This window comes from Harpia harpyja, chromosome 17, assembly GCF_026419915.1.
Source record: "Harpia harpyja isolate bHarHar1 chromosome 17, bHarHar1 primary haplotype, whole genome shotgun sequence".
In the NCBI taxonomy this organism is placed as follows: domain Eukaryota; kingdom Metazoa; phylum Chordata; class Aves; order Accipitriformes; family Accipitridae; genus Harpia; species Harpia harpyja.
The window spans coordinates 15971868-15991395 of record NC_068956.1 but is presented as its reverse complement, the minus strand read 5'-3'; the positions used below and the strand labels follow the sequence as shown (position 1 = coordinate 15991395).

The following is a 19528-nucleotide window of genomic DNA, read 5'->3' as shown; positions in this document are numbered from 1 at the left end:
TTCTTCTGTGCAAACAATTACACTTCTAATAAGAAACAGGAAAAGCTTGAATGATTCACTATTATTTAAGGTTTTTTTACTAACCTTCGGTAAGTATACTTCAATACAATTTTTTAGTCAGACAACAACACAAAATTGGCTTCTTGTCAGTTAAGTCAGTTCTGAACAACTACCTGCAGGACAGTATTTCAGGATATTTGGAGGTAGAGTTCTCTAGTTGAAAAGAATTTAGGACAAGATCATCTGTCTTTTCAAGGAGTCCCATTTTGCTATGATAAATCATAGTGTGAGCTATGAGGTAGCCACAGCATGTACATCTTTACTCCAAAGCTTTCAGCAGAAAACCAGTACAGTACTTCAGATGGAATGCTAATGTTGCTTTAGGATTAACTTGAATTGAGCTAGATCACCTCCAGCACTGACTTCTTTGTTGACAAAGTCCATGTAGCACCTGTCGGTTTCCACTGAGCTTTAGGTTTCTTTCTTCAGGGTCAAAAAGTATTCTGATTTCAGTGCTAACAAGAATGCCAAAGTTGAAACCAACCTCAGTGTTGATACTTCGCCACTTTTTGTTGCAGATATCTTAAGCATCAATTACTTGACATTTTGCAATTGACAATTCAGATTGGACAAATGTGAAAGATTTTGGAGTTCCAAGATCACATAAGAAGTTTGTTCTAAAAAGTGGACATTTTTTTGTTGCATCGCTGAACTCTCAGCTTCTGGTAGGCATTAAGATGTTAAACAATGATCAATTTTGAATATGGAATTTTGTTAGAGAACAAGTTTCCCTCTGCCTATAAGAGAAATCTGCCCCATCACAGTTTTAAAAAAGGTTTGAGCTAAGTTTTGAGACTTAATAGGGAGCTTAATAGAGACAGTAAATGTGGAAATTCAAATCACATTAGATAATTACGTGCAAAATTCTAGAACTGAGCTATTAATGGCCAGTCCAATAAAGTTCAATTTATTACTTTTTGAGGAATCTGTAAAAACAGTTAGCTTATGCTCAAGTCCATTGTGCTGGATACTGCAAAGTTCTATGACTCAGCTACAGGGTTTTGAGGCAGCAGGTCAATCTCCCTGCATTTATGACATTTTAGAAGGAAGGAGGATTTGAGGATCCATTCCTATGGGCATGAAGTACAGTTTCTGTGAAATCCATGTCAAGATGCAAACAAAACAGGACAGTCCTCTTCCTTGGAAGCTACCTTTTCTTATAGAGGTGTACAACTGTTTCTGAGCTCAATTACCTTCATTCAAATAAAAAGGTAAACTTAAAATCGAGAATATTAACTTTAAATATGAGAAAGGAAAATGTTAACTATAAGAATATGATAGTTCATTGCTAATAAGAAACAATTGTGGAGGTTTAAAGTTTTAAATGTCTCTCAGCAAATCTTTCCATTTTCTACAGGGAATTTTTCTTTCAGGTTTTTTTTTCCTTTCACAATAAAGAATCATTTCTTAACTTAAGAAAGTATTATTTGACATGATTCATGACGTTAAAAATGTGGCATTTTTAAATAATTTGAAAGAGAAATAGTATAATTTTTAACAAAGTTTTCTCTCTTTTAATGCATTAAAATTAATCAATCTAAACCACAATTCATACATTTAACTTTGACAATGCTTAATGTATTGAAACACTACAGTTTCATGACAGATGTACACATTTTATCTACTTTACTCTCCCAACAGCCCCAGGCTAATAATGCTTCTATTTTCTCAAATAAAAAATTCTGAGAGTTCATTATTCCAACTCTTTCACCATCTTCATTCAAACACATAATAGTATGAACACTTATTGATCTAACAGATATAAAGGACTGTCGTGGTTTAACCCCAGCCAGCAACTAAACACCACGCAGCCGCTCACTCACTCCCCCCCCCACCCAGTGGGATGGGGGAGAAAATTGGGAAAAGAAGCAAAACCCGTGGGTTGAGATAAGAACCGTTTAATAGAACAGAAAAGAAGAAACTAATAATGATAATGATAACACTAATAAAATGACAACAGTAATAATGAAAGGATTGGAATGTACAAATGATGCGCAGTGCAATTGCTCACCACCCGCTGACCAACACCCAGCCAGTCCCCCGAGCGGCGATTCCCCGCCCCCACTCCCCAGTTCCTATACTAGATGGGACATCACATGGTATGGAATACACCATTGGCCAGTTTGGGTCAGGTGCCCTGGCTGTGTCCTGTGCCAACTTCTTGTGCCGCTCCAGCTTTCTCGCTGGCTGGGCATGAGAAGCTGAAAAATCCTTGACATTAGTCTAAACACTACTGAGCAACAACTGAAAACATCAGTGTTATCAACATTCTTCGCTCTGAACTCAAAACATAGCACTGTACCAGCTACTAGGAAGACAGTTAACTCTATCCCAGCTGAAACCAGGACAAAGAGGTAAATTTATTTTACCTCCAAAAGAGATTCCTCAAGCTTAGCTAACTGTATCTTCTTATCTTCTTCTTGTTGTAACAGTTTTGTCTTCTGCTCTTCCAAATCAGGCTTTTCGTGCTGAATTGTTAAAGCCAAAAGCTAAAAAGAAAGGAGATTATTCAACAGGATAAAAAACACTCTAACATTTCATAATATATATTCATTAATTATATAGCATAATATATACTCATTAATCATATAGCAGTATATAGTCTATATTTTGGAAAGGAGACTTCCAAGGGTTTACTCAGTTGCACCAGACATCCAACAGCTTTAAATCTATGTAGATATCCAGGATATCCTGCAGTGGCAAGCATAACTCAGGAACTACTGTGAAACTTGCCCTTGTGTATAATGGCAGATGCAAGCCAGGTGAGATACTCAAGGACATCTCAAAAGGCACTGGATCACTTTATTAAGGACATTGATTCACACCCTTTTATACTGAGACCTAAACCTTTGCACCTCAATCTGAATCACATCTGTGTTTAAATGATTGGCAGTCTTCATTAGTGTATATACTGTTATCAGATATAAAAAGAAGTAGGTAATAGAATGCACAAACTGGAAAGAATGGTAGCGAATTTCTTTCCAGCAAGTCTACCAAAAGTCAAACCCCTCTCCTGCCAACAAAGAGAGAAAACAAAAACCAAAGCTTTTTCTTCTGTATTTCCACTTAAAGAGGGGGTCAGCTCACTTGGTTACATTGTATGATATCGATTCCCTATGTCCAGTGGAGGGAGGAAATCCATATGGTTATCCATGCTTCACATTTTGAATTATATCTTACTTATCAACATCTTATTTACATCCCATTCTAAGCCTCTTGTTAGTTTGGAAAAACTTGTTTCATACCAAATAAAGAGGGTTTTTTCTCCCTTTAATTTATCTCTTTTTTTCCCCCTTTTCCAGCTGTGTGCTACATTTTGCTTCGTAAACATTACAGAAAAAAACTCAAAAGCTACTAGCACTTTGGAAGAAGTAAAATACATAGCTTTTTGGTTTCATTACATCTTTCCAGTACACAAAGTACCTTGATGCTAGCATTACTTTCTAACTAGGACACTGGAGGGCAATCACAGAAATGTTTCCATGGTACCATAAATGCATCTTGAACAGAAAACAAGCTTAGCAATTAATCTGTTGCAACTGAAGTCAACGAGACGGTTTCCGTTTTCTCTATTGGACTCACTACTTGGTTCCAAAGTGCATAAAAACAAGATTTTAAAATTTAAATTTAGTTTCAGCATCAATTTTACCATTTATATTTGTGTGCTAGAAAATATCTCCATGACCATTAATGCAAACTGCACCATAGGGCTTCTTCCAGAAGCTGGATGTAGCTATGAATGTCCACTATACACTGTTTTTATTCTAAAAGCCTACCTGTCCTCTTAAGCCACTTCCTGTTGTAGTAAAGTTTACTTCTGTAACAATAGAAGAAGCATCAGGTGGAATGAAGGGATTTGGATTCCTTGTTGATAGAAAAAGACGGAACTCCTCATTATAATCTATCATTTTTTCACCTATTTGTATAGCGTAACGGGGTCCTGTAAATAATAAATAGATGTTATACTTACTCTGATTGGAACATTCTAGAATTACCTGAAGATAAAGGTATTTGTGCAATACTTTACGACCAATAGACACAAATATATTTTATAAAATTTATTTATAAATTGTTTGGAAAGAAAAATAATTTTTAAAAATTTAAGCACATAACCTATCCTGCATTGTTAAACAAAAAAATGCAGCAATATAGCAGTAGTGTAATCAAGTTACACAGTGAGAATATTTAATACACCAGGGTAATTGAATTGTCCTTACCCAGTACAAAAAGCATAAATGGCAAAAAATGGACTTGAAGTAAAAGTAATACTAATGAATCTTTGAAATCTTCAAACAATGAATAGGAGACAAAATACTACAGAAGATGCACTGGAGAATCCCCCGCTTGTATAAGAATCCTGTCATAATTTAAATACATTTTCATTTACACTTCCATATAGGTACACCACTCTACCAAAACACACTAGCCATAATTACATATTGGCTAACTAAGACGGTTCAACATTTTCTGCATGTGATCCAAAACCATTAGATTTCACCTCTGGATCTGTTACATTTATTTGTAGAAAGTTGAAGTTGCTGTACAATCATAATTCTATTAAAATATTACTTTCTTTGATAATTGTTATAGAGAAAGTCTATGAAACTAAAGATGCTGGAATAACTAGTCATTAGATTGAAAGAAAAATATTCCATTAAGAAATACACCATAAATTTATCTTGTTATAAATACATTTAATTTAATCATAGTATGAAAGAAACAATTAATTTATTAAATTTCTGCTGTCATGGTTTCAATCTCTGTTTATACTCCTAATGTTTTGACATTTCTCAATACGCCTGTCACAGAATGAAACTATATATATGGCCTCTCACCACACTCCTTCCAGTACAGGTTTCCATTCTAGCAGGGTCAGAAAAGAATAGACTCAAACAATCGCAAGACTAGAGTAAGATTTTGCCTCCTGATACTAAAAAAGAAGGAAGAACAGAATTATAAGATGAAAAGTTTCAAAGTGAAAATTTCTTTTCCAGAGAAATTTCTGAGGTGGCATAGTTAGGTGCTTCTCTATTTTTAGCACTAGGAGCAGACCAGAAATTCTCAAAGTATAAATCTCTTGCTAAAACACTGGTAGAGATGAAAAGCTCATACCAATTTTGCTTCTGTACCAAGGATCACAATAAATTTTAGGCCTATGCTGTAAAAACGTCAAACAGAAAATGGAAGCTATACAAAGACAAATTTATTGCAGTATATATATATTCGCATTTTTCTTAACATTTCATTCCAAGTAATGAAAAGATGTACAGTCATCACAAGCAAAATAATGCAGACAGGCCCCCAGCTCCACGTTTTGACAAAGAGGAGTGCGTGCTTGCTTGTGAAGTGACTGAAGAGATTCAAATAGTGACCCATTCTCCCTTTTCAAAAAACAGGTCCCTAGTTTGGACTTGCACAGACCTAGCATTAACATAGCTCAAACATGCAAAAGAGGATGCCTGAGTGTTACGAGCAATTTCCCTGAATAAACCAGTATATTTCAATTTAATCTGCTTTCTCCACAGTTCTGCAGACACATTCATCTCTTAAGCTGATTCCTTGAGTAAAATCAGCTAAGATGCCTGTAATACTGTATCTCTGCTTTCCAAAGTTCAGCAGAAGCTAGTGAAAAAAAAGAAGTTGTAAAGATGTTCTACCTAGCCTCCTACAAATCCCTGAAGTCACCACTTTGGTGGTGCTCTCATCTCTTACTGAGGATAAACAAGCAAGCACATCTGTAATGTAAGAATGATTCACAGTAACATTTTCTTGTCACTAAACAGACATTTCGGATATAGGAGATAAATGTATCTAAGAACTCTACAGCATTAGCATTTATTTTTACCATGGATTTACACTTAAAAGAATTACTGCTACCTCACCCACTATTAGATCTCAGTATTAGATGAAATGACAGCAAAAAGGAGTCTTGAATTATTTTCAGTGCCCAAAGTTCACACTGTAAATTACATGCACAGACTGTGGTACATGCTGAGGATTCAACACTTGAGGCAGAAATATAATTATTAAGGATAACATAAATATACATTAATTACAATAATTCAGAAAGTATTTAAACATACTTTGTAGTAGTTTTTAATCCACTCAATTCTTTTGATATAACTTCAAAATATGCAACATAATTCAACATAATTCATGCCGAGATACTTACATCATTACTATCTTTGCTACACTTTCAACACAATTTTTCATATCCGCCTTTTTAAAGCAACTAAATCCAAAGCAGTTATATAGAGAGTTATATAGAGTAAGTTATCTCTCTAAAGCAGAGATACTATAAAATGTAAATGTTTTTTTTCCCTTTCATTGCATCAGTTAGGAAGACTCCGTTCACCGAATTCCACCATTTTGCTGATCTCTATGACCCCCTCCATTTCAAAGTCACATCAGGGACAGGCCTGCGTGCCGCCTTTAGTTTTAGGCAAATGAAAGAGAAACAGCAACACCAACATTCTAAAACTCTGATTTCTAACTGCACAACCAGTCATGCAATTTCTGGTCTATGTATGGCCCAAGTTCCTAATTTCAAACTCATAGTTTTACTTATCACTAGAAATTAACTTAAAATTTAAATTGTGAAGAGTTGATAAAACCACTTTATTCTAATTCCAGTCAAAAAATCTTTAAATACTTTTCAATATTTTTCCACTTACTAAACAAGAACATATCTCCAACATATTTCATACACTGAAGTGTTAGCAGAAGGTTAATGTTAAAGAGGAAAAAATTACACAATACTCATGTTTTCAGAAAAATCGAGTTTTATATGAGATATATAGATCTAACCTACAAAAGCTTTGAGCAAGCATTTGTAAAGATCTTGGTCATTTACCTTGAGCAACAAGATCTTTTCTTAGCAACGGGTAAAGTACAGGCTCCACTCCATCCATTTCCTGTACAATAAGTGTTTTCCCAAATCTCACTGCTAGCTCAAGAGCAGTTAGGAAGTTGGTGTCCTGGGCAAATAAAAATAAATTCCTTTGATTCATGTTTTTTTGAAGTATTAACACTTTGGAATTAACAGGAAGACATTATACCAGGAGTCTGAATCTAAAAAACAGCAGTATAGCTGAAAAATTCTATTACAAGCATGATACAATATTTCAGGGTTTAGCCACAAGTGTTTAAATAAGTTTCATCTATTGAGCTTCTGACATACAGGCAACCTACTTAACATGCCTAGCTCTCCAAGTGTTGTACCAGAAGAAACCAAGTCTATCATAGGTCTTGGGCCATCTGTCAGGAGCACCTGGAAGTCCTGGCTAGTTAACGCATCTCAAATGTTATTAGGTAGCTATGTCTCAAAACTGAATCAAGACCTAAGGGCAGGATTCACATTGATATTAAGGTATCTAAATGCAGTCTTTTGCATGTAGGTGTCTAAACATGCACATCGTGTTTAAGATTTCATTACAGTCAATGGAGATCCTAGACAATGCAGACAACAGAGCCTAAAAGGTATCAAGCCAATCAGCTAGCAGGGGAAGCATTAAATTACCAAAAGATACCTATCTAGTACCATCAGAGAGAATCTAAAAGGCCTGCACAGAGCTGGCAGGGATCTGTGGAAGACCTGCCTTCTGTTGAAGCAATATCTTGAGGACAGGCAGGGTTCAGTAAGGGACTTTTGAATGGCACTAGATGCCTGACTATGTGTGTGCAACTGTACCAAGCCTCGCCACCCATGTAAACAGTGACACGTAGACAATTAATCTTGGGTACCTTAATCTCAAACTGAAATTCAACCTACTATTTCCAGTGTAGATAATACAATACAAAAATCCTAGGGAAGAAGTGTATACACAGTCTTGAAATCCAGTGAACTGCAACCACGAATACAAAATACCTCTCTGTTTACAAATCTTCTACTATCTCACTCTCAGCAGGAAAAACTGATATTCTTGGAGAGTGCAGCACAAAGAGGCAAACTTGTAGAAGTAATACCAGATGTTGACCATCCAATTTTAAATACTCTGATCTCCTCCTTGAGTAAACAAATTTTCAGTGTCATGTAAGAATCACTGTAACCTAGAACTCTGAGAAAGCATATGCTTCATGGAATATAACCCCATTTTTGTTGACTGCTATCACACCCCTTTAAACACTGCTCCCCAAAGTCTGGAATAGAGCGAGCTCAAGCAGAACAGAATTGTAAGACCAAGAATAAATACTGCACCTGTTGGTTAATAACTTCCAAACGTGATTCCTTCAAATGTGTCTTCAACCATTCAGTAGCCCGGAAAGAAGGGTCTATCAAAAATGGGCAAACTTTACTCTAGGGGAAAAAAAAATAAATATATATATATATTTTTTTTTTTTTTTACTGAAATCTATTTTGTTTAAGAATAAAATTGAATGGAGTCCTTTTTTTACTTCCCCAAACTAATGGTTTAGTAACTTTAAAATCTTTTTCATTAACAAACTGTTTAAAGAAACAGTAACTGCCTAAAAACAAAATGACAACAAACAACAGCAGAAGGAATTTTATGTCTTTTATTTTATTTCTTCTTTTTAAAAAAAAAAAAGGACCAAAACTCTCAAGTGTTTGCCCTGCTAAAGTTAGGCAGTTCTTCATCTTCTCTTAAAAACAGGAGTCTCTATTCAATTAGTATAATCTACAGCTTTTGTTATTCACAACTGCTTTGAAACTTTGAAGAAGAGGTGTTATTTTTCCTTTTTCTTCCTGTAGTGGCAAAGGTACATTACTTCTGGTTTTGGACCTCAATGCATTTTAGAAAAAATAACGAATATAAGTATTTTGCATGCATAAAGATACAAATAGCATTTTACTTGTATCACAAACAAATCCAGATCTCAAACTTGCAAACACTACAATGTAGATTATTTTGGTGATATTGCCTAGTAACATGTATACTGACAAGACACCAGGTTTTCACTTTAATAAAACCTTTATTAATGTGTGGTTCTCATACCAGTTCTGTGCAAAGCTTTACTATTTTATTATAGTATATTAAGACATGTTATGCTATACACATTGCTTTCTAAATGTTGAAACTTTAACCACTGATACTAATTATGTAAGTGCTCAGAACTTACACAATGGTCACAACACAGAGTGATCACAGAGATGGTAGTTAAGTGGGGCAAGTGAAGAGAGACCTATTCACAGTTGACATGTGCATTTAAGATTTCACAGAATCACAGAATGGTTGAGATTGGAAGGGACCTCTGGAGGTCATCTGGTCCAAACCCCCTGCTCAAGCAGGGCCACCTAGAGCTGCTTCGCCCAGGACCATGTCCAGATGGCTTCTGAGTATCTCCAGGAAAGGAGACTTTGCCACCTCCCTGGACAACCTGTGCCAGTGCTCAGTCACTCTCACAGTAAAAAAAATGTTTCCTACTGTTCAAACAGAGCCTCCTGTGTTTCAGTTTGTGCCCCTTTTTCTCTGGTCCTGTCACTGGGCACCACTGAAAAGAGCCTGGCTCCGTCCTCTTTGCACCCTCCCTTCAAGTATTTATAGACATTGATAAGATCCCACTGAGCCTTCTCTTCTCCAGGCTGAACAGTCACAGCTCTCTCAGCCTTTCCTCATAGGACTGATGCTCCATTGCCTTAATCATCTTTGTGGCCTTTCACTGGACTCTCTCCAGTACATCCATGCCCCTCCCATAATGAGCAGCACACAACTGGACACAGTCCTTCAGCCCTGGCCTCAACAGTGCTGAGTAGAGGGGAAGGATCATTTCCCTTGACCTGCTACCAATACTTTGCCTAAAGCAACCCAGGATACCATTAGCCTTCCTTGCAGCAAAAGCCCATTACTGGCTCATGTACAACCTGGTGTCCATCAGGACCCCCAGGTCCTTTTCTGCAAAGCTGTTTTGCAGCTGGGTGGCCCCCAGCACATGTTGGTACATGGAGTTGCTCTTCCCCAGGTGCAGGACTTTGCAATTCCTCTTGTTGAGCTTCATGAGGTTCCTGTCAGCCCATTTCTCCAGACTGTCAAGGACCCTCTGGGCAGCAGCTTGACCCTCTGGTGTATCAGCCACTCCTCCCAGTTTTGTGTCATCAGCAAACTTGCTGAGGGATTAAACATGTATTTTCAGCAGTTCTCTGGTTCAGTCTGATAGAAGAACACTTTCAGGATTGTTTCGTTGGTTTTTTTTAGATTCCGAGTCCTACTATTCCAAACTGGGTAACTACACAGATCTCAAACTGGAAGACAGGGAAACGCAGACAATATCCAAGCATCAAAATATGATGAGCACAAAAGCTTGAGAACTGTACTGCAGATGACATTGCTAAAATACCATGTCCAATTCCAGTTTTGAAAGGATGCTGAAAAAAACTACACAAAGAAACTTATTTGAGCTGAGGGAGGGCTTGACAAAGCTCTTCAGGCACAGTGAGATTTTTAAAAGCTCAATCTATTCAACTACAGAAAAAGATGAAAATAAGATTTGATTATAGCATATAAGTAGCTTTAAGGGTACAAAATGGTATTTATTGACGAGCTTTTTAATCAAACTGAGAAAGGATTAACTAGATCTAACATCAAGATGATAAAGCAAAATAAATTTAAATTGGAGAAAAGGCTATAACTGATTTGAGAGAAGCAAATCATCAGTCATCCAAGCAAACTACCTGTGGCAAATGCAGATTCTCCTCATGGCGCTAAATCTTTACTTTCTAGCAGATCTAATAAATGACTACATCATAAATACAATATTATGTACATAATTGTGCAATTGCATATGTATATTTATTATATATTATATATCTAACTATATGATAAAACTGAATCATAATTATAAGCATAGTATTATCATTCTTTTCTCAAGTCTATTAGCTATTTGCCTTAATTTAATGGCATTTTGTATCCTATATCACAGAGCTAATCTGATGAAATCTGAGGGTTTAAAATCTAGATGTTTTGAAATGTATCTGCATATAGCCTTTTCCTTTTTTGAGAAAAAAAGTTTTAGAAATGACATGTCAAAGTGAACATATATAGGACATAATCTTCCACTGATTGTATTGGTGTTAATGATTATTCACTCTTTAAGCCTGAATAGACCGATACCAGGTTTTATCTTTTCGACATCTGGAAGAAAATTGTAAAAGCAAAAAAGAAAAACACGTATTTTCTTTAACTGTTTTTTTCCTTTTGCTACAGAATACCCAGAGTTACAGAAGTATTTGTTTCTCTGTGTGTGTTCTGTGGTGCTAATAAAATAACACAAATGAAATAGTTCAAAATTCCAGAAAGATGCCATGTTACTGAAATTTGTAGAAATTTAAATACTTCCAAGACAAGACAAAAAACCAAATTTACCTGCAGGATGACAAGAGCATTTTCTATTGAAAGGTCATCTGAAGGCAAACCTTCACTTTTCCAAACTAACTCCTCACTTTCTGTACACAGGAACCGCCGTAAATCGAACTCTGATAAATGAAAGAGTATAAGTTTGTGCTAGTATTTAGAGTCTGCGTAATTTCTAAGCATTTACCTCTCTATATACAGTGGAGACTCTGTCTAACACAGTGCAAGTATGTAGATTTCCCTTAAATTTATTATTTTATTGCTTGAACTTATTACTATTAACTAGCTGATGTTATAAAAAATATTTAATGGTGTTATTAACACATAAATAAAAAAGATTACTGAAAAAGCAGAAGCATTCAAAATGCATTGGCAAATTTACAACAGTTAATGTGAATACATTCATTCATGTAAACTTTTCTTTTTAAGCAAGGACTATGGAGCTAAATCTTAAGAATTTATAAGTATTTACAATCTTAATAATTAATAGAATAATCCTAAGAAATAGTCAGTCTGTATACACAAGTATTTATTGAGTAAGAAAATTTTGTCACTTTTCATTTGGGGACAATTGAGACTGTTCGTTAGAACTCACTGGCATTTCTCACTTCCTCAATCAAGCTTAATTACTTATACACACGGACACAAACAGAAACACACACACAAAATTACTTTCAAGGCCTGCTGATTTGGTCCATTCATCCAAGCTGGTTTTCCTCTGATCCTCAGGAGCAGCAGAGAGATAGGTAATAAATGCAGCTGCTAACTGAGCTCTTTTAGGCAACGTAGCCAGTTCATCTGTTATCTCTGACACCTTAAGAAAAAAAAAAAAAAAAAAAAGGGTACAGATTGTATAGGTGTATTGCAAACAAAAACTATGTTAATATTTCTCATCAGTTACTAAAAAATCAGAATTAAATTTGCCTGCTATTGAGAATACAGTTGAGACAGTCTCTCTTCTTGCATTTCAGGTATCTATACCTAGCTAAGCCACAGCAATACACACATGAAAGTATGGGAAAAGTTCTTTTTAGCTCTGGGCTAGAGCATGGACAGACGTTTCTGAGAATTCAGCTACTAAAAATCTAGGAATCTGATGAACAGTTCACCTTGTCACTTATAAGCAACTGGGTAAAGAGTATTATAGCAAGAAAAATAAGAAATATGTGACCCTAGTCACAGTCACAGTCAGCCAGTGAGTACCACTTGCAATATGTATACAGATACTAAATACTATATCTATCTATTACACTTAAAAATGCGATTCGCTGCAGACATACATGATAAAATACATTTATCATATATCTGCAAATAATTTATCTGCACTACATCACCTCTGCTTTGAAATATTCCAGTATTTTGGAGAAAAACAGAGTGTATCAAAATAATATATGACTGCCATAATGGGTTTGAAAGTACTGCCACTTTTTCACTTTAATCAAACTGACATTAAAAAAAAGTCTGATACACGAACGAAAAAAGCAACTTTTTATTACTTCCTCCTTATTTTAAAAGGAGATGAATACTACTTTTTCACCATCCTTAATATGGGATGAGTTCCTGACTACTATATCTGCCAGTTTGGTCCAGAGCATACCATTAACAGATAGTCTGAACTTTCTAAAGACAGGGCTAATGTACCAGAGTGAGAATCTGTGAGGAATCACTTTTAGAAGCATTTAAACTCTGGGGTTCAAATATACCCAATCCTTACTATAGCAGATAGAATAGCTGTAAAGCTACTTTAAGGGGAAAATCTTCCATTTCTTTCCACTATGCTGGTCAGCCTACAAGAAGGATTCACCTATCCCTAACTTTGCTTCTTCAAAATGCAGGAATTTAATCTAATTGTTTAGGCTTTTTTCAGTGTCAATGGAGAGACAGGACCATGTTTCTCAGCAGGGAGATTTTTTCCATTTTGAGATACCCAAGATAGCTTGGTATCACTTTCTGGAGGTGACAGCTACTTTTCAGCTTATATATATCTTGAAATTTTCCTTTCTGTTTCAGACTGACGAAGGGCCTGTGTTGTCCAAAGGCTTGCCAGTTTCTCCCAAATATATCATTTGAGCAAGTAAGATATGCTCACTCTCCCTACTTTAGAAGCAGAAAAGTTTCAAACACATAAGTGAAGACTTCAAAAGCAACCCACCATTTTGGGTAGGTCTATATTTGCATTTCCAACATGGATGCCATAAAAGAGATAGTGTTTTAAGACTATGATTGTTTAATAGTTCGCCAAAATCTGTCCCTTTTAATTGTATCTCAGTTTGGAGGGTCCAGCTGCTGACGTGTTCAGCCATCATAACAACTGTGTTATTACTGTGATTGAAAAACGTCAAAGAACATTGTATGTTATATACTGGGGGGGGTTTACACATTCTGTAGCTATGTGATATAGGTAAGGTAACTTGTACAGTGAAGTAAAAGGAAGTTTCAGAAAGAAGAAAAGCTCCTACTTCTAATGAGAAATCAAATATAGGTACACTTAGGAGACATGCAGAATGGCAATAACTTACATTCTCCAAACAGTGCAAAAATTGTATTTTCAAGTTATCAGCTATAAGATGTATTTATGAAAATTTTCACTAACCTGTGTGCTCCATCTTTTGTGTTCCCTATCGAGTTGATTTACCAGTACCTCTGCAGCTTTCAATGTTTTCTGAGCTTTACTTAGTTCTGCTTCAAGTTTTGCTGCTTCTGTTGTTCTACTCTGGAACCTGTAAAACAACTACTGTTTGTAATTGCTATCATGCTATCATGAACTACTAAACTTATGGACAGTTATTTTCAAGGCAGTTTAATTGACTGAATTTGTAATTAATTCCTCCCCTATTGTTCATGAAGAACACAGCTACAATTCTTTTTTATACCTTCTGCTTCTAATTGGCAGATGAGCTTGTTAGACTTTTAACTAACAAAATTTAGATAGATGCACAGGTGAGATTTAAAAATATATTTGCAGTATAGACTATAACATCTGAAAATCATTCCTCCTTCTACTTAAACAGCCTGACTTGATTTTAGTGATTGTGTTTCGTTCTGCACTTAGGCCAACAGCAGGCTCAACACCATAGTACACATTTATACCTTTTTGGTAAATTTAATCTATGAAACCTTTAAAGGAGAATATTGCTAATTCACATGGATGACCCCAGTTCAATGCACAGGACTCTATTTTGTAAACTACCATGAAGTAAGAACATGCCCCAAACAACAGGCAAGGTTTAGGTATTATTTTGTAATAATTAAGCTAATTAGATATTAACTAATATTTAATTAAAATAATTAATGCATTTGATAACCCACCTTTTTCAAGTAATATATTTAACTGCAATATATAGTATCTAGTTAATCTAAGACATCACTATATAGCTGAATGACAAGAATAATTCTCCAATTTTTTTTTTTTTTTTGCAGACTACAAAACATGACTTTTAGTAATATGCACATATGTAAGGTTGTAAAGTATCTCCTATACTAACTACCTAATAGAAACATCAAACTAAAAGACTTGGATTAAACTGAATTTGGAGAAAGTATAAAGGTTCACCACAGTAATTTTTATGCCACTGTGAGTCATGTACTTGCTGAGATGCTAAGAAAAAAGGAGATCGCTAACTAGCTAACTGTCAGAAAAGTAGGCCATCCTAAAAGAAACAGAACTGCCTTTATTCAAGCTGTGATCAGTAGAAGTCTTGTATAGGAATGTTTCCAAAGTCCTAAGGAGACATTAAAGTCCTCTTAGATTTAAAAGGTGAGAGATATACTGCTTATCTTTGACATCTACAATGTCTACACTGAAGGCTTCCAACACAGTCAGTAGTGAGAAGCAGGTACTTTTAAGGAGCATTTCATCTGATTGACGAGATGAACTGTATTCTAACAGTATTTATATATCTCCACTGAGTGTATAGATAGCCTAATTATCGCTACTTCTGATGTAAATATCTTGCAGAGCAGGGAGTTACATTTGGTTAGATAAATTTTATTATTCATACTATAAAATCATCAATGTTTTTATTTATATCTTGAAATAAACAAACCTAACTTACTTATCCTTCAGTTCTGACACTTTTTGACCAACAGAGTTCAGAAGATCTTCTAACTTCTGTTTCCTGTCTTCTGTTTTCTTGAGATTACTACAAAGATGTAACATTTATGTTAAGACTATGGATCCAAAGGAAAAAAAAAAAGAGTAAATGTAACAGGAAAGTCATTTACATAGAGATAGTTCAGAGACAGTTCTTTCTTGTGATTTATATTAACAAAAATCTGTTTTCACATGTAAAAGTTCTGACTACTTCTCATCACATAGCTTTAAAAATGGAAAGCGAACACTCCATTCAAATGTATTCTTAAAGATCAGAAAAAACTCTTCCAATACAGAATCTTAAGACCTGGCAAAACAAACAGTATAGATTGCTCAGGTTATAGATAGTCATAAGAGTATGTCATATCTTTTTGTTCCTAAGGAGAAACTAATTATGCTTGGTACATGATTGAAAAAAGAGGAATTATACATGTCATAAAATAGCATGGGTTTCACTGACGGAATACATTTTCAGCATATCTGTGATGTTCACTGACACATTTCAGCTGAGACAGATAACTTGTGATTGGCTGAAAAATATCCAAGGCATAGCTTCCAGGAAAAACAAAATATTGCACACTTACTTTTTCTGTCTCAGCATGAACATTTTATTACCTATGGATGAGGTACAGTTTCTTGTATCTTTTGTTTTTAATAAACATCAATTCCTCCTTGGCAGCTTTAGTTTCACCCACCACCACTGGAATTAAGAACACTTATTTTGTAACAGTGTCTAACTTACGCTTCCAAGCCAGCCTTTTCTTTTTCCAAAGGCTGAATTCGTTCTAGAACATGGGAATACTGGACATTGGCATTTACCCAAGCTGCTAATGGAGCAGCTGCAGCACTGGCACGTTTAGCATTCTGAAAAAATCAGTAACAGTTACAAGAAAGTCCTTGAAGTATAAAGTAGACGAGATAAATACAAGATAAATAACTGCAATAGATTTACGAGTTACTGACTGAAATATGCCAATTAGCCAGCTCTTCTACTGAACTATCTTTTAAATTTACTAAGAGATTACATTGTAGGCCATCAATCTGTGTGAAAAAAAAACAAGGGTACTTTTACAACTATGAAGCTTCACTGAAGTTAGTAAGTTTTAAACTAGTGCATAATTTATCAGTGTGTTTCTTTTCAGGGAACTACAACTTTCCTTTTAAAAATAAGGAACTAGTATTTAAGAATTCCTTTTTATAGCTACTGCCAAATCAATTCTCAAAGATCACCCATACATTTAATCATTATTGATCCCCCTTTTTTTAATTAAGTGTACTGTTAAGACTTACTGCTACAAGGAGGCCAGAAGGAGCCAGTTACAATTCCTTGATCTGAGTTCTAATTTATACCAGTGACAAAAATCTCTGAGGACTTGACTCCGTAATGACTTCTCATCCCACCACTCCTCAGTCACCAACAAAATTCTCAGTTAGAGGCAGTACGCAACACAGTAATCTCTGCTACACTTTTATTTCTTTATACTGACAAATTCTGTAAGCAGAATTCATCACTTTTTCTCTAATTTAAGTTCATTCTAAAAATTTTGTTGGCAAATCAGACAATTGAGTCTCTTTTTTTTTTCCTTTTTTTTCTTTTTGTCTTTTTTCATTTTATGTAATGCAATCAGGAAATACCTTTGGATCAAAAGATGTTCTGTTTTTAGAAAGAAGTTCTTCAACACTCTCTCGTATTTCTTTTGGAATATTACGGGCATCAAAGGTTGCTATGTCCTCCCTCACACCTCTTTTGGCCAAGAAACTGTAAAAAGAATTAAATAACTAAGTAAAGAAGAAACAAATGTTAAAGAGGTTATTTCCCTATGAAACCAAAGAATTCTGCACACATGTTATTTCTGAATGTAATAGAAAGTATTTCATATTGTAAATTACTCTTTAAGTTTAAAGCTTAAATAAAATCCTCACCTCTTCATGCTCACCCATGATGTATCAAAAATCCCCATCAGCCGTAAAACTCCTTCTAGTATGTCTCTGATTACGTCAGGGGGCATCCGTAGTGACCGGATTTCTGACAAAGACTCTGGCTTTATATTTCCAACTGCTAATTTAGCTTCATTAACCAGTGGCTTAAAACATAATAACACATTAAGAAAGAGATGAGGATACAAGAAACTGAACGTTTGCCATTTCAGTTTTCATACAATTTCTTGTTCTTTTTACATATTTTATCACCTAACCAACCGCCATTGATGTATATACTTTTCACGAGGGCATGTAGAGATAGGACAAGAGGTGCTGGTTTTAAATTGAAAGAGGGTAGATTTACATTAGATGTAAGGAAGAAGTTCTTCACTGTGAGGGTGGTGAGGCACTGGAACAGGTTGTTCAGAGAAGCTGTGGATGCCCCATCCCCAGAAGTGTTCAAGGCCAGGTGGGATGGGGTTTTGAGCAACTTGGTCTAGTGGAAGGTGTCCCTGCCCATGGCAGGGGGTTTGGAACTAGATGATCTCTAAGGTTCCAGCCATCCCAAACCGTTCTACAATTCTATCATATTCACATGCACAAGTTATTAAAAATTTGCCATGTGTTTATTAAGTGATAATAAATATATTTCCATATAAAACAGCATATTATAATCCTGACATTCCCTAACTTTTCATTCAGCACTTTAATTGATAAACATTATATAGATATTAGTATCGATCATGTTTGTTTGCTCTTTCATTGCTTAAAAGTTCATGGTGATACAGGTATGTTTTAATAATTATGCTAATTACTATTTATAGGCATGCCTAAGGATATCTTTGTAAAGATATGTAGAAGTACAGGTCACAAAAGCTTTCTATTTTCAGTAGCTAAACAAATCCAGACAGCCTTTGCCCTTATCAACAAAGCAACAAAATGATAAGAAAACAGAAGAAAGTTAAAGATTATCATTAAAGACTGTGCACACCTTGCACATGCTTCATATTTATCAAAGACCACAGAAAGGGTTTTACCCTATATCCTGTAGTTCTGTCACTTTCAATACAAGGCTATAATTCCTTGGCACCTATGATATTTAAAAGGACAAAAATTAAGTTGCTGTACTTTCCCCTTATTCTTCAGTACATTTTTAAAATGGATGGGGTGAAAAATAGAGACTAGAAGCAATGACTGAACACACGTACCTCCCAAAAAACCTGATGCTTAACAGCTGTAAGGTCTCTTGAACAAGCAGTTTGTTATAGTGCCATTAGGATATATAATTTTCAGACTTTAGTAATAGCTGGAAATTCTCTCTCATTAAACTATTTCCATTCACCTGATAGTACCAAGCCCTATGATATTACCAGCTTGACCAAGGCAGAGTAATGTAGTTGGTCTATATAAGATACTAGTAATTGAAAAACATTCCATAAAATCCACAGAACTCAGCTCTAGACCATGGCAGCATAGAAATAGCAATTGGAGGTAAGATTTGGCCTGAAAATTCTTTCTGTAGTTAGGATCTAATAGAACACAAATGCCAAAATGACAGTCTAAATCTGGAAAATACAATACTGTTTTCTAATGCATAAAAGTTTTAATATCAAAATAATTTAAAGCAAAATTTAAGAAATGTAGGGATAAATTTTGCAGAACCATTTTGCATGGCAGGATTTCAGTAAGTCAAATAAAATCAGACTGCAAAATCCTACTTATCCTTATCAGCTCTTACCTGAACCTCTTTTAGTTCATCTTCAATTTTTCTTTTTCTTTCTTCTATTTTTGCAGCCTCTTCTGCTATCCTGTGTTTTATTTTTTCCATTTCTGTTTTTTGCTCACTAGCACTCTGTAAAAAAAAGAAAACATTTAGAAATTTTATTCCGTTATGTCTCTCTTTTCTTTTAGTCTTGATTGTAATATAATTTGCACAATACCAATTACAATAAAATAGCTGAGACTATTTGATACTAGACAGGTTGACTAGGTAACTAAATCATATGGAATAAGCATCTTTTGCTTTTACTGTGTCTCCTTCCCTTTCTTTATCACAGAAAAGATCTGTATCTCTATTTTTTGAGGCTCATTATGATCTTTTTCTCTCCTTGTCCCTGATTTTCCATTCCTTATCAAGATGTCAGTCCTC

At 35.1% G+C, this 19528-nt stretch overlaps 1 protein-coding gene across 1 annotated transcript in view; it reads right to left on the bottom strand.

Moving 5' to 3' along the window:
• Positions 1-19528, bottom strand: part of DYNC2H1 (dynein cytoplasmic 2 heavy chain 1) — a 187380-nt gene that overhangs the window by 107678 nt on the left and 60174 nt on the right. The window contains exons 56-67 of the mRNA XM_052812508.1: positions 19118-19231; positions 17383-17543; positions 17095-17218; positions 16202-16323; positions 15422-15508; positions 13960-14086; positions 12039-12180; positions 11379-11488; positions 8258-8356; positions 6914-7037; positions 3837-4000; positions 2430-2549 (exon numbers count right to left, since the gene is read on the bottom strand). Coding sequence (XP_052668468.1) covers positions 2430-2549; positions 3837-4000; positions 6914-7037; positions 8258-8356; positions 11379-11488; positions 12039-12180; positions 13960-14086; positions 15422-15508; positions 16202-16323; positions 17095-17218; positions 17383-17543; positions 19118-19231 — 1494 coding nt within the window. The remainder of the gene's footprint in view (positions 1-2429; positions 2550-3836; positions 4001-6913; positions 7038-8257; positions 8357-11378; positions 11489-12038; positions 12181-13959; positions 14087-15421; positions 15509-16201; positions 16324-17094; positions 17219-17382; positions 17544-19117; positions 19232-19528) is intronic.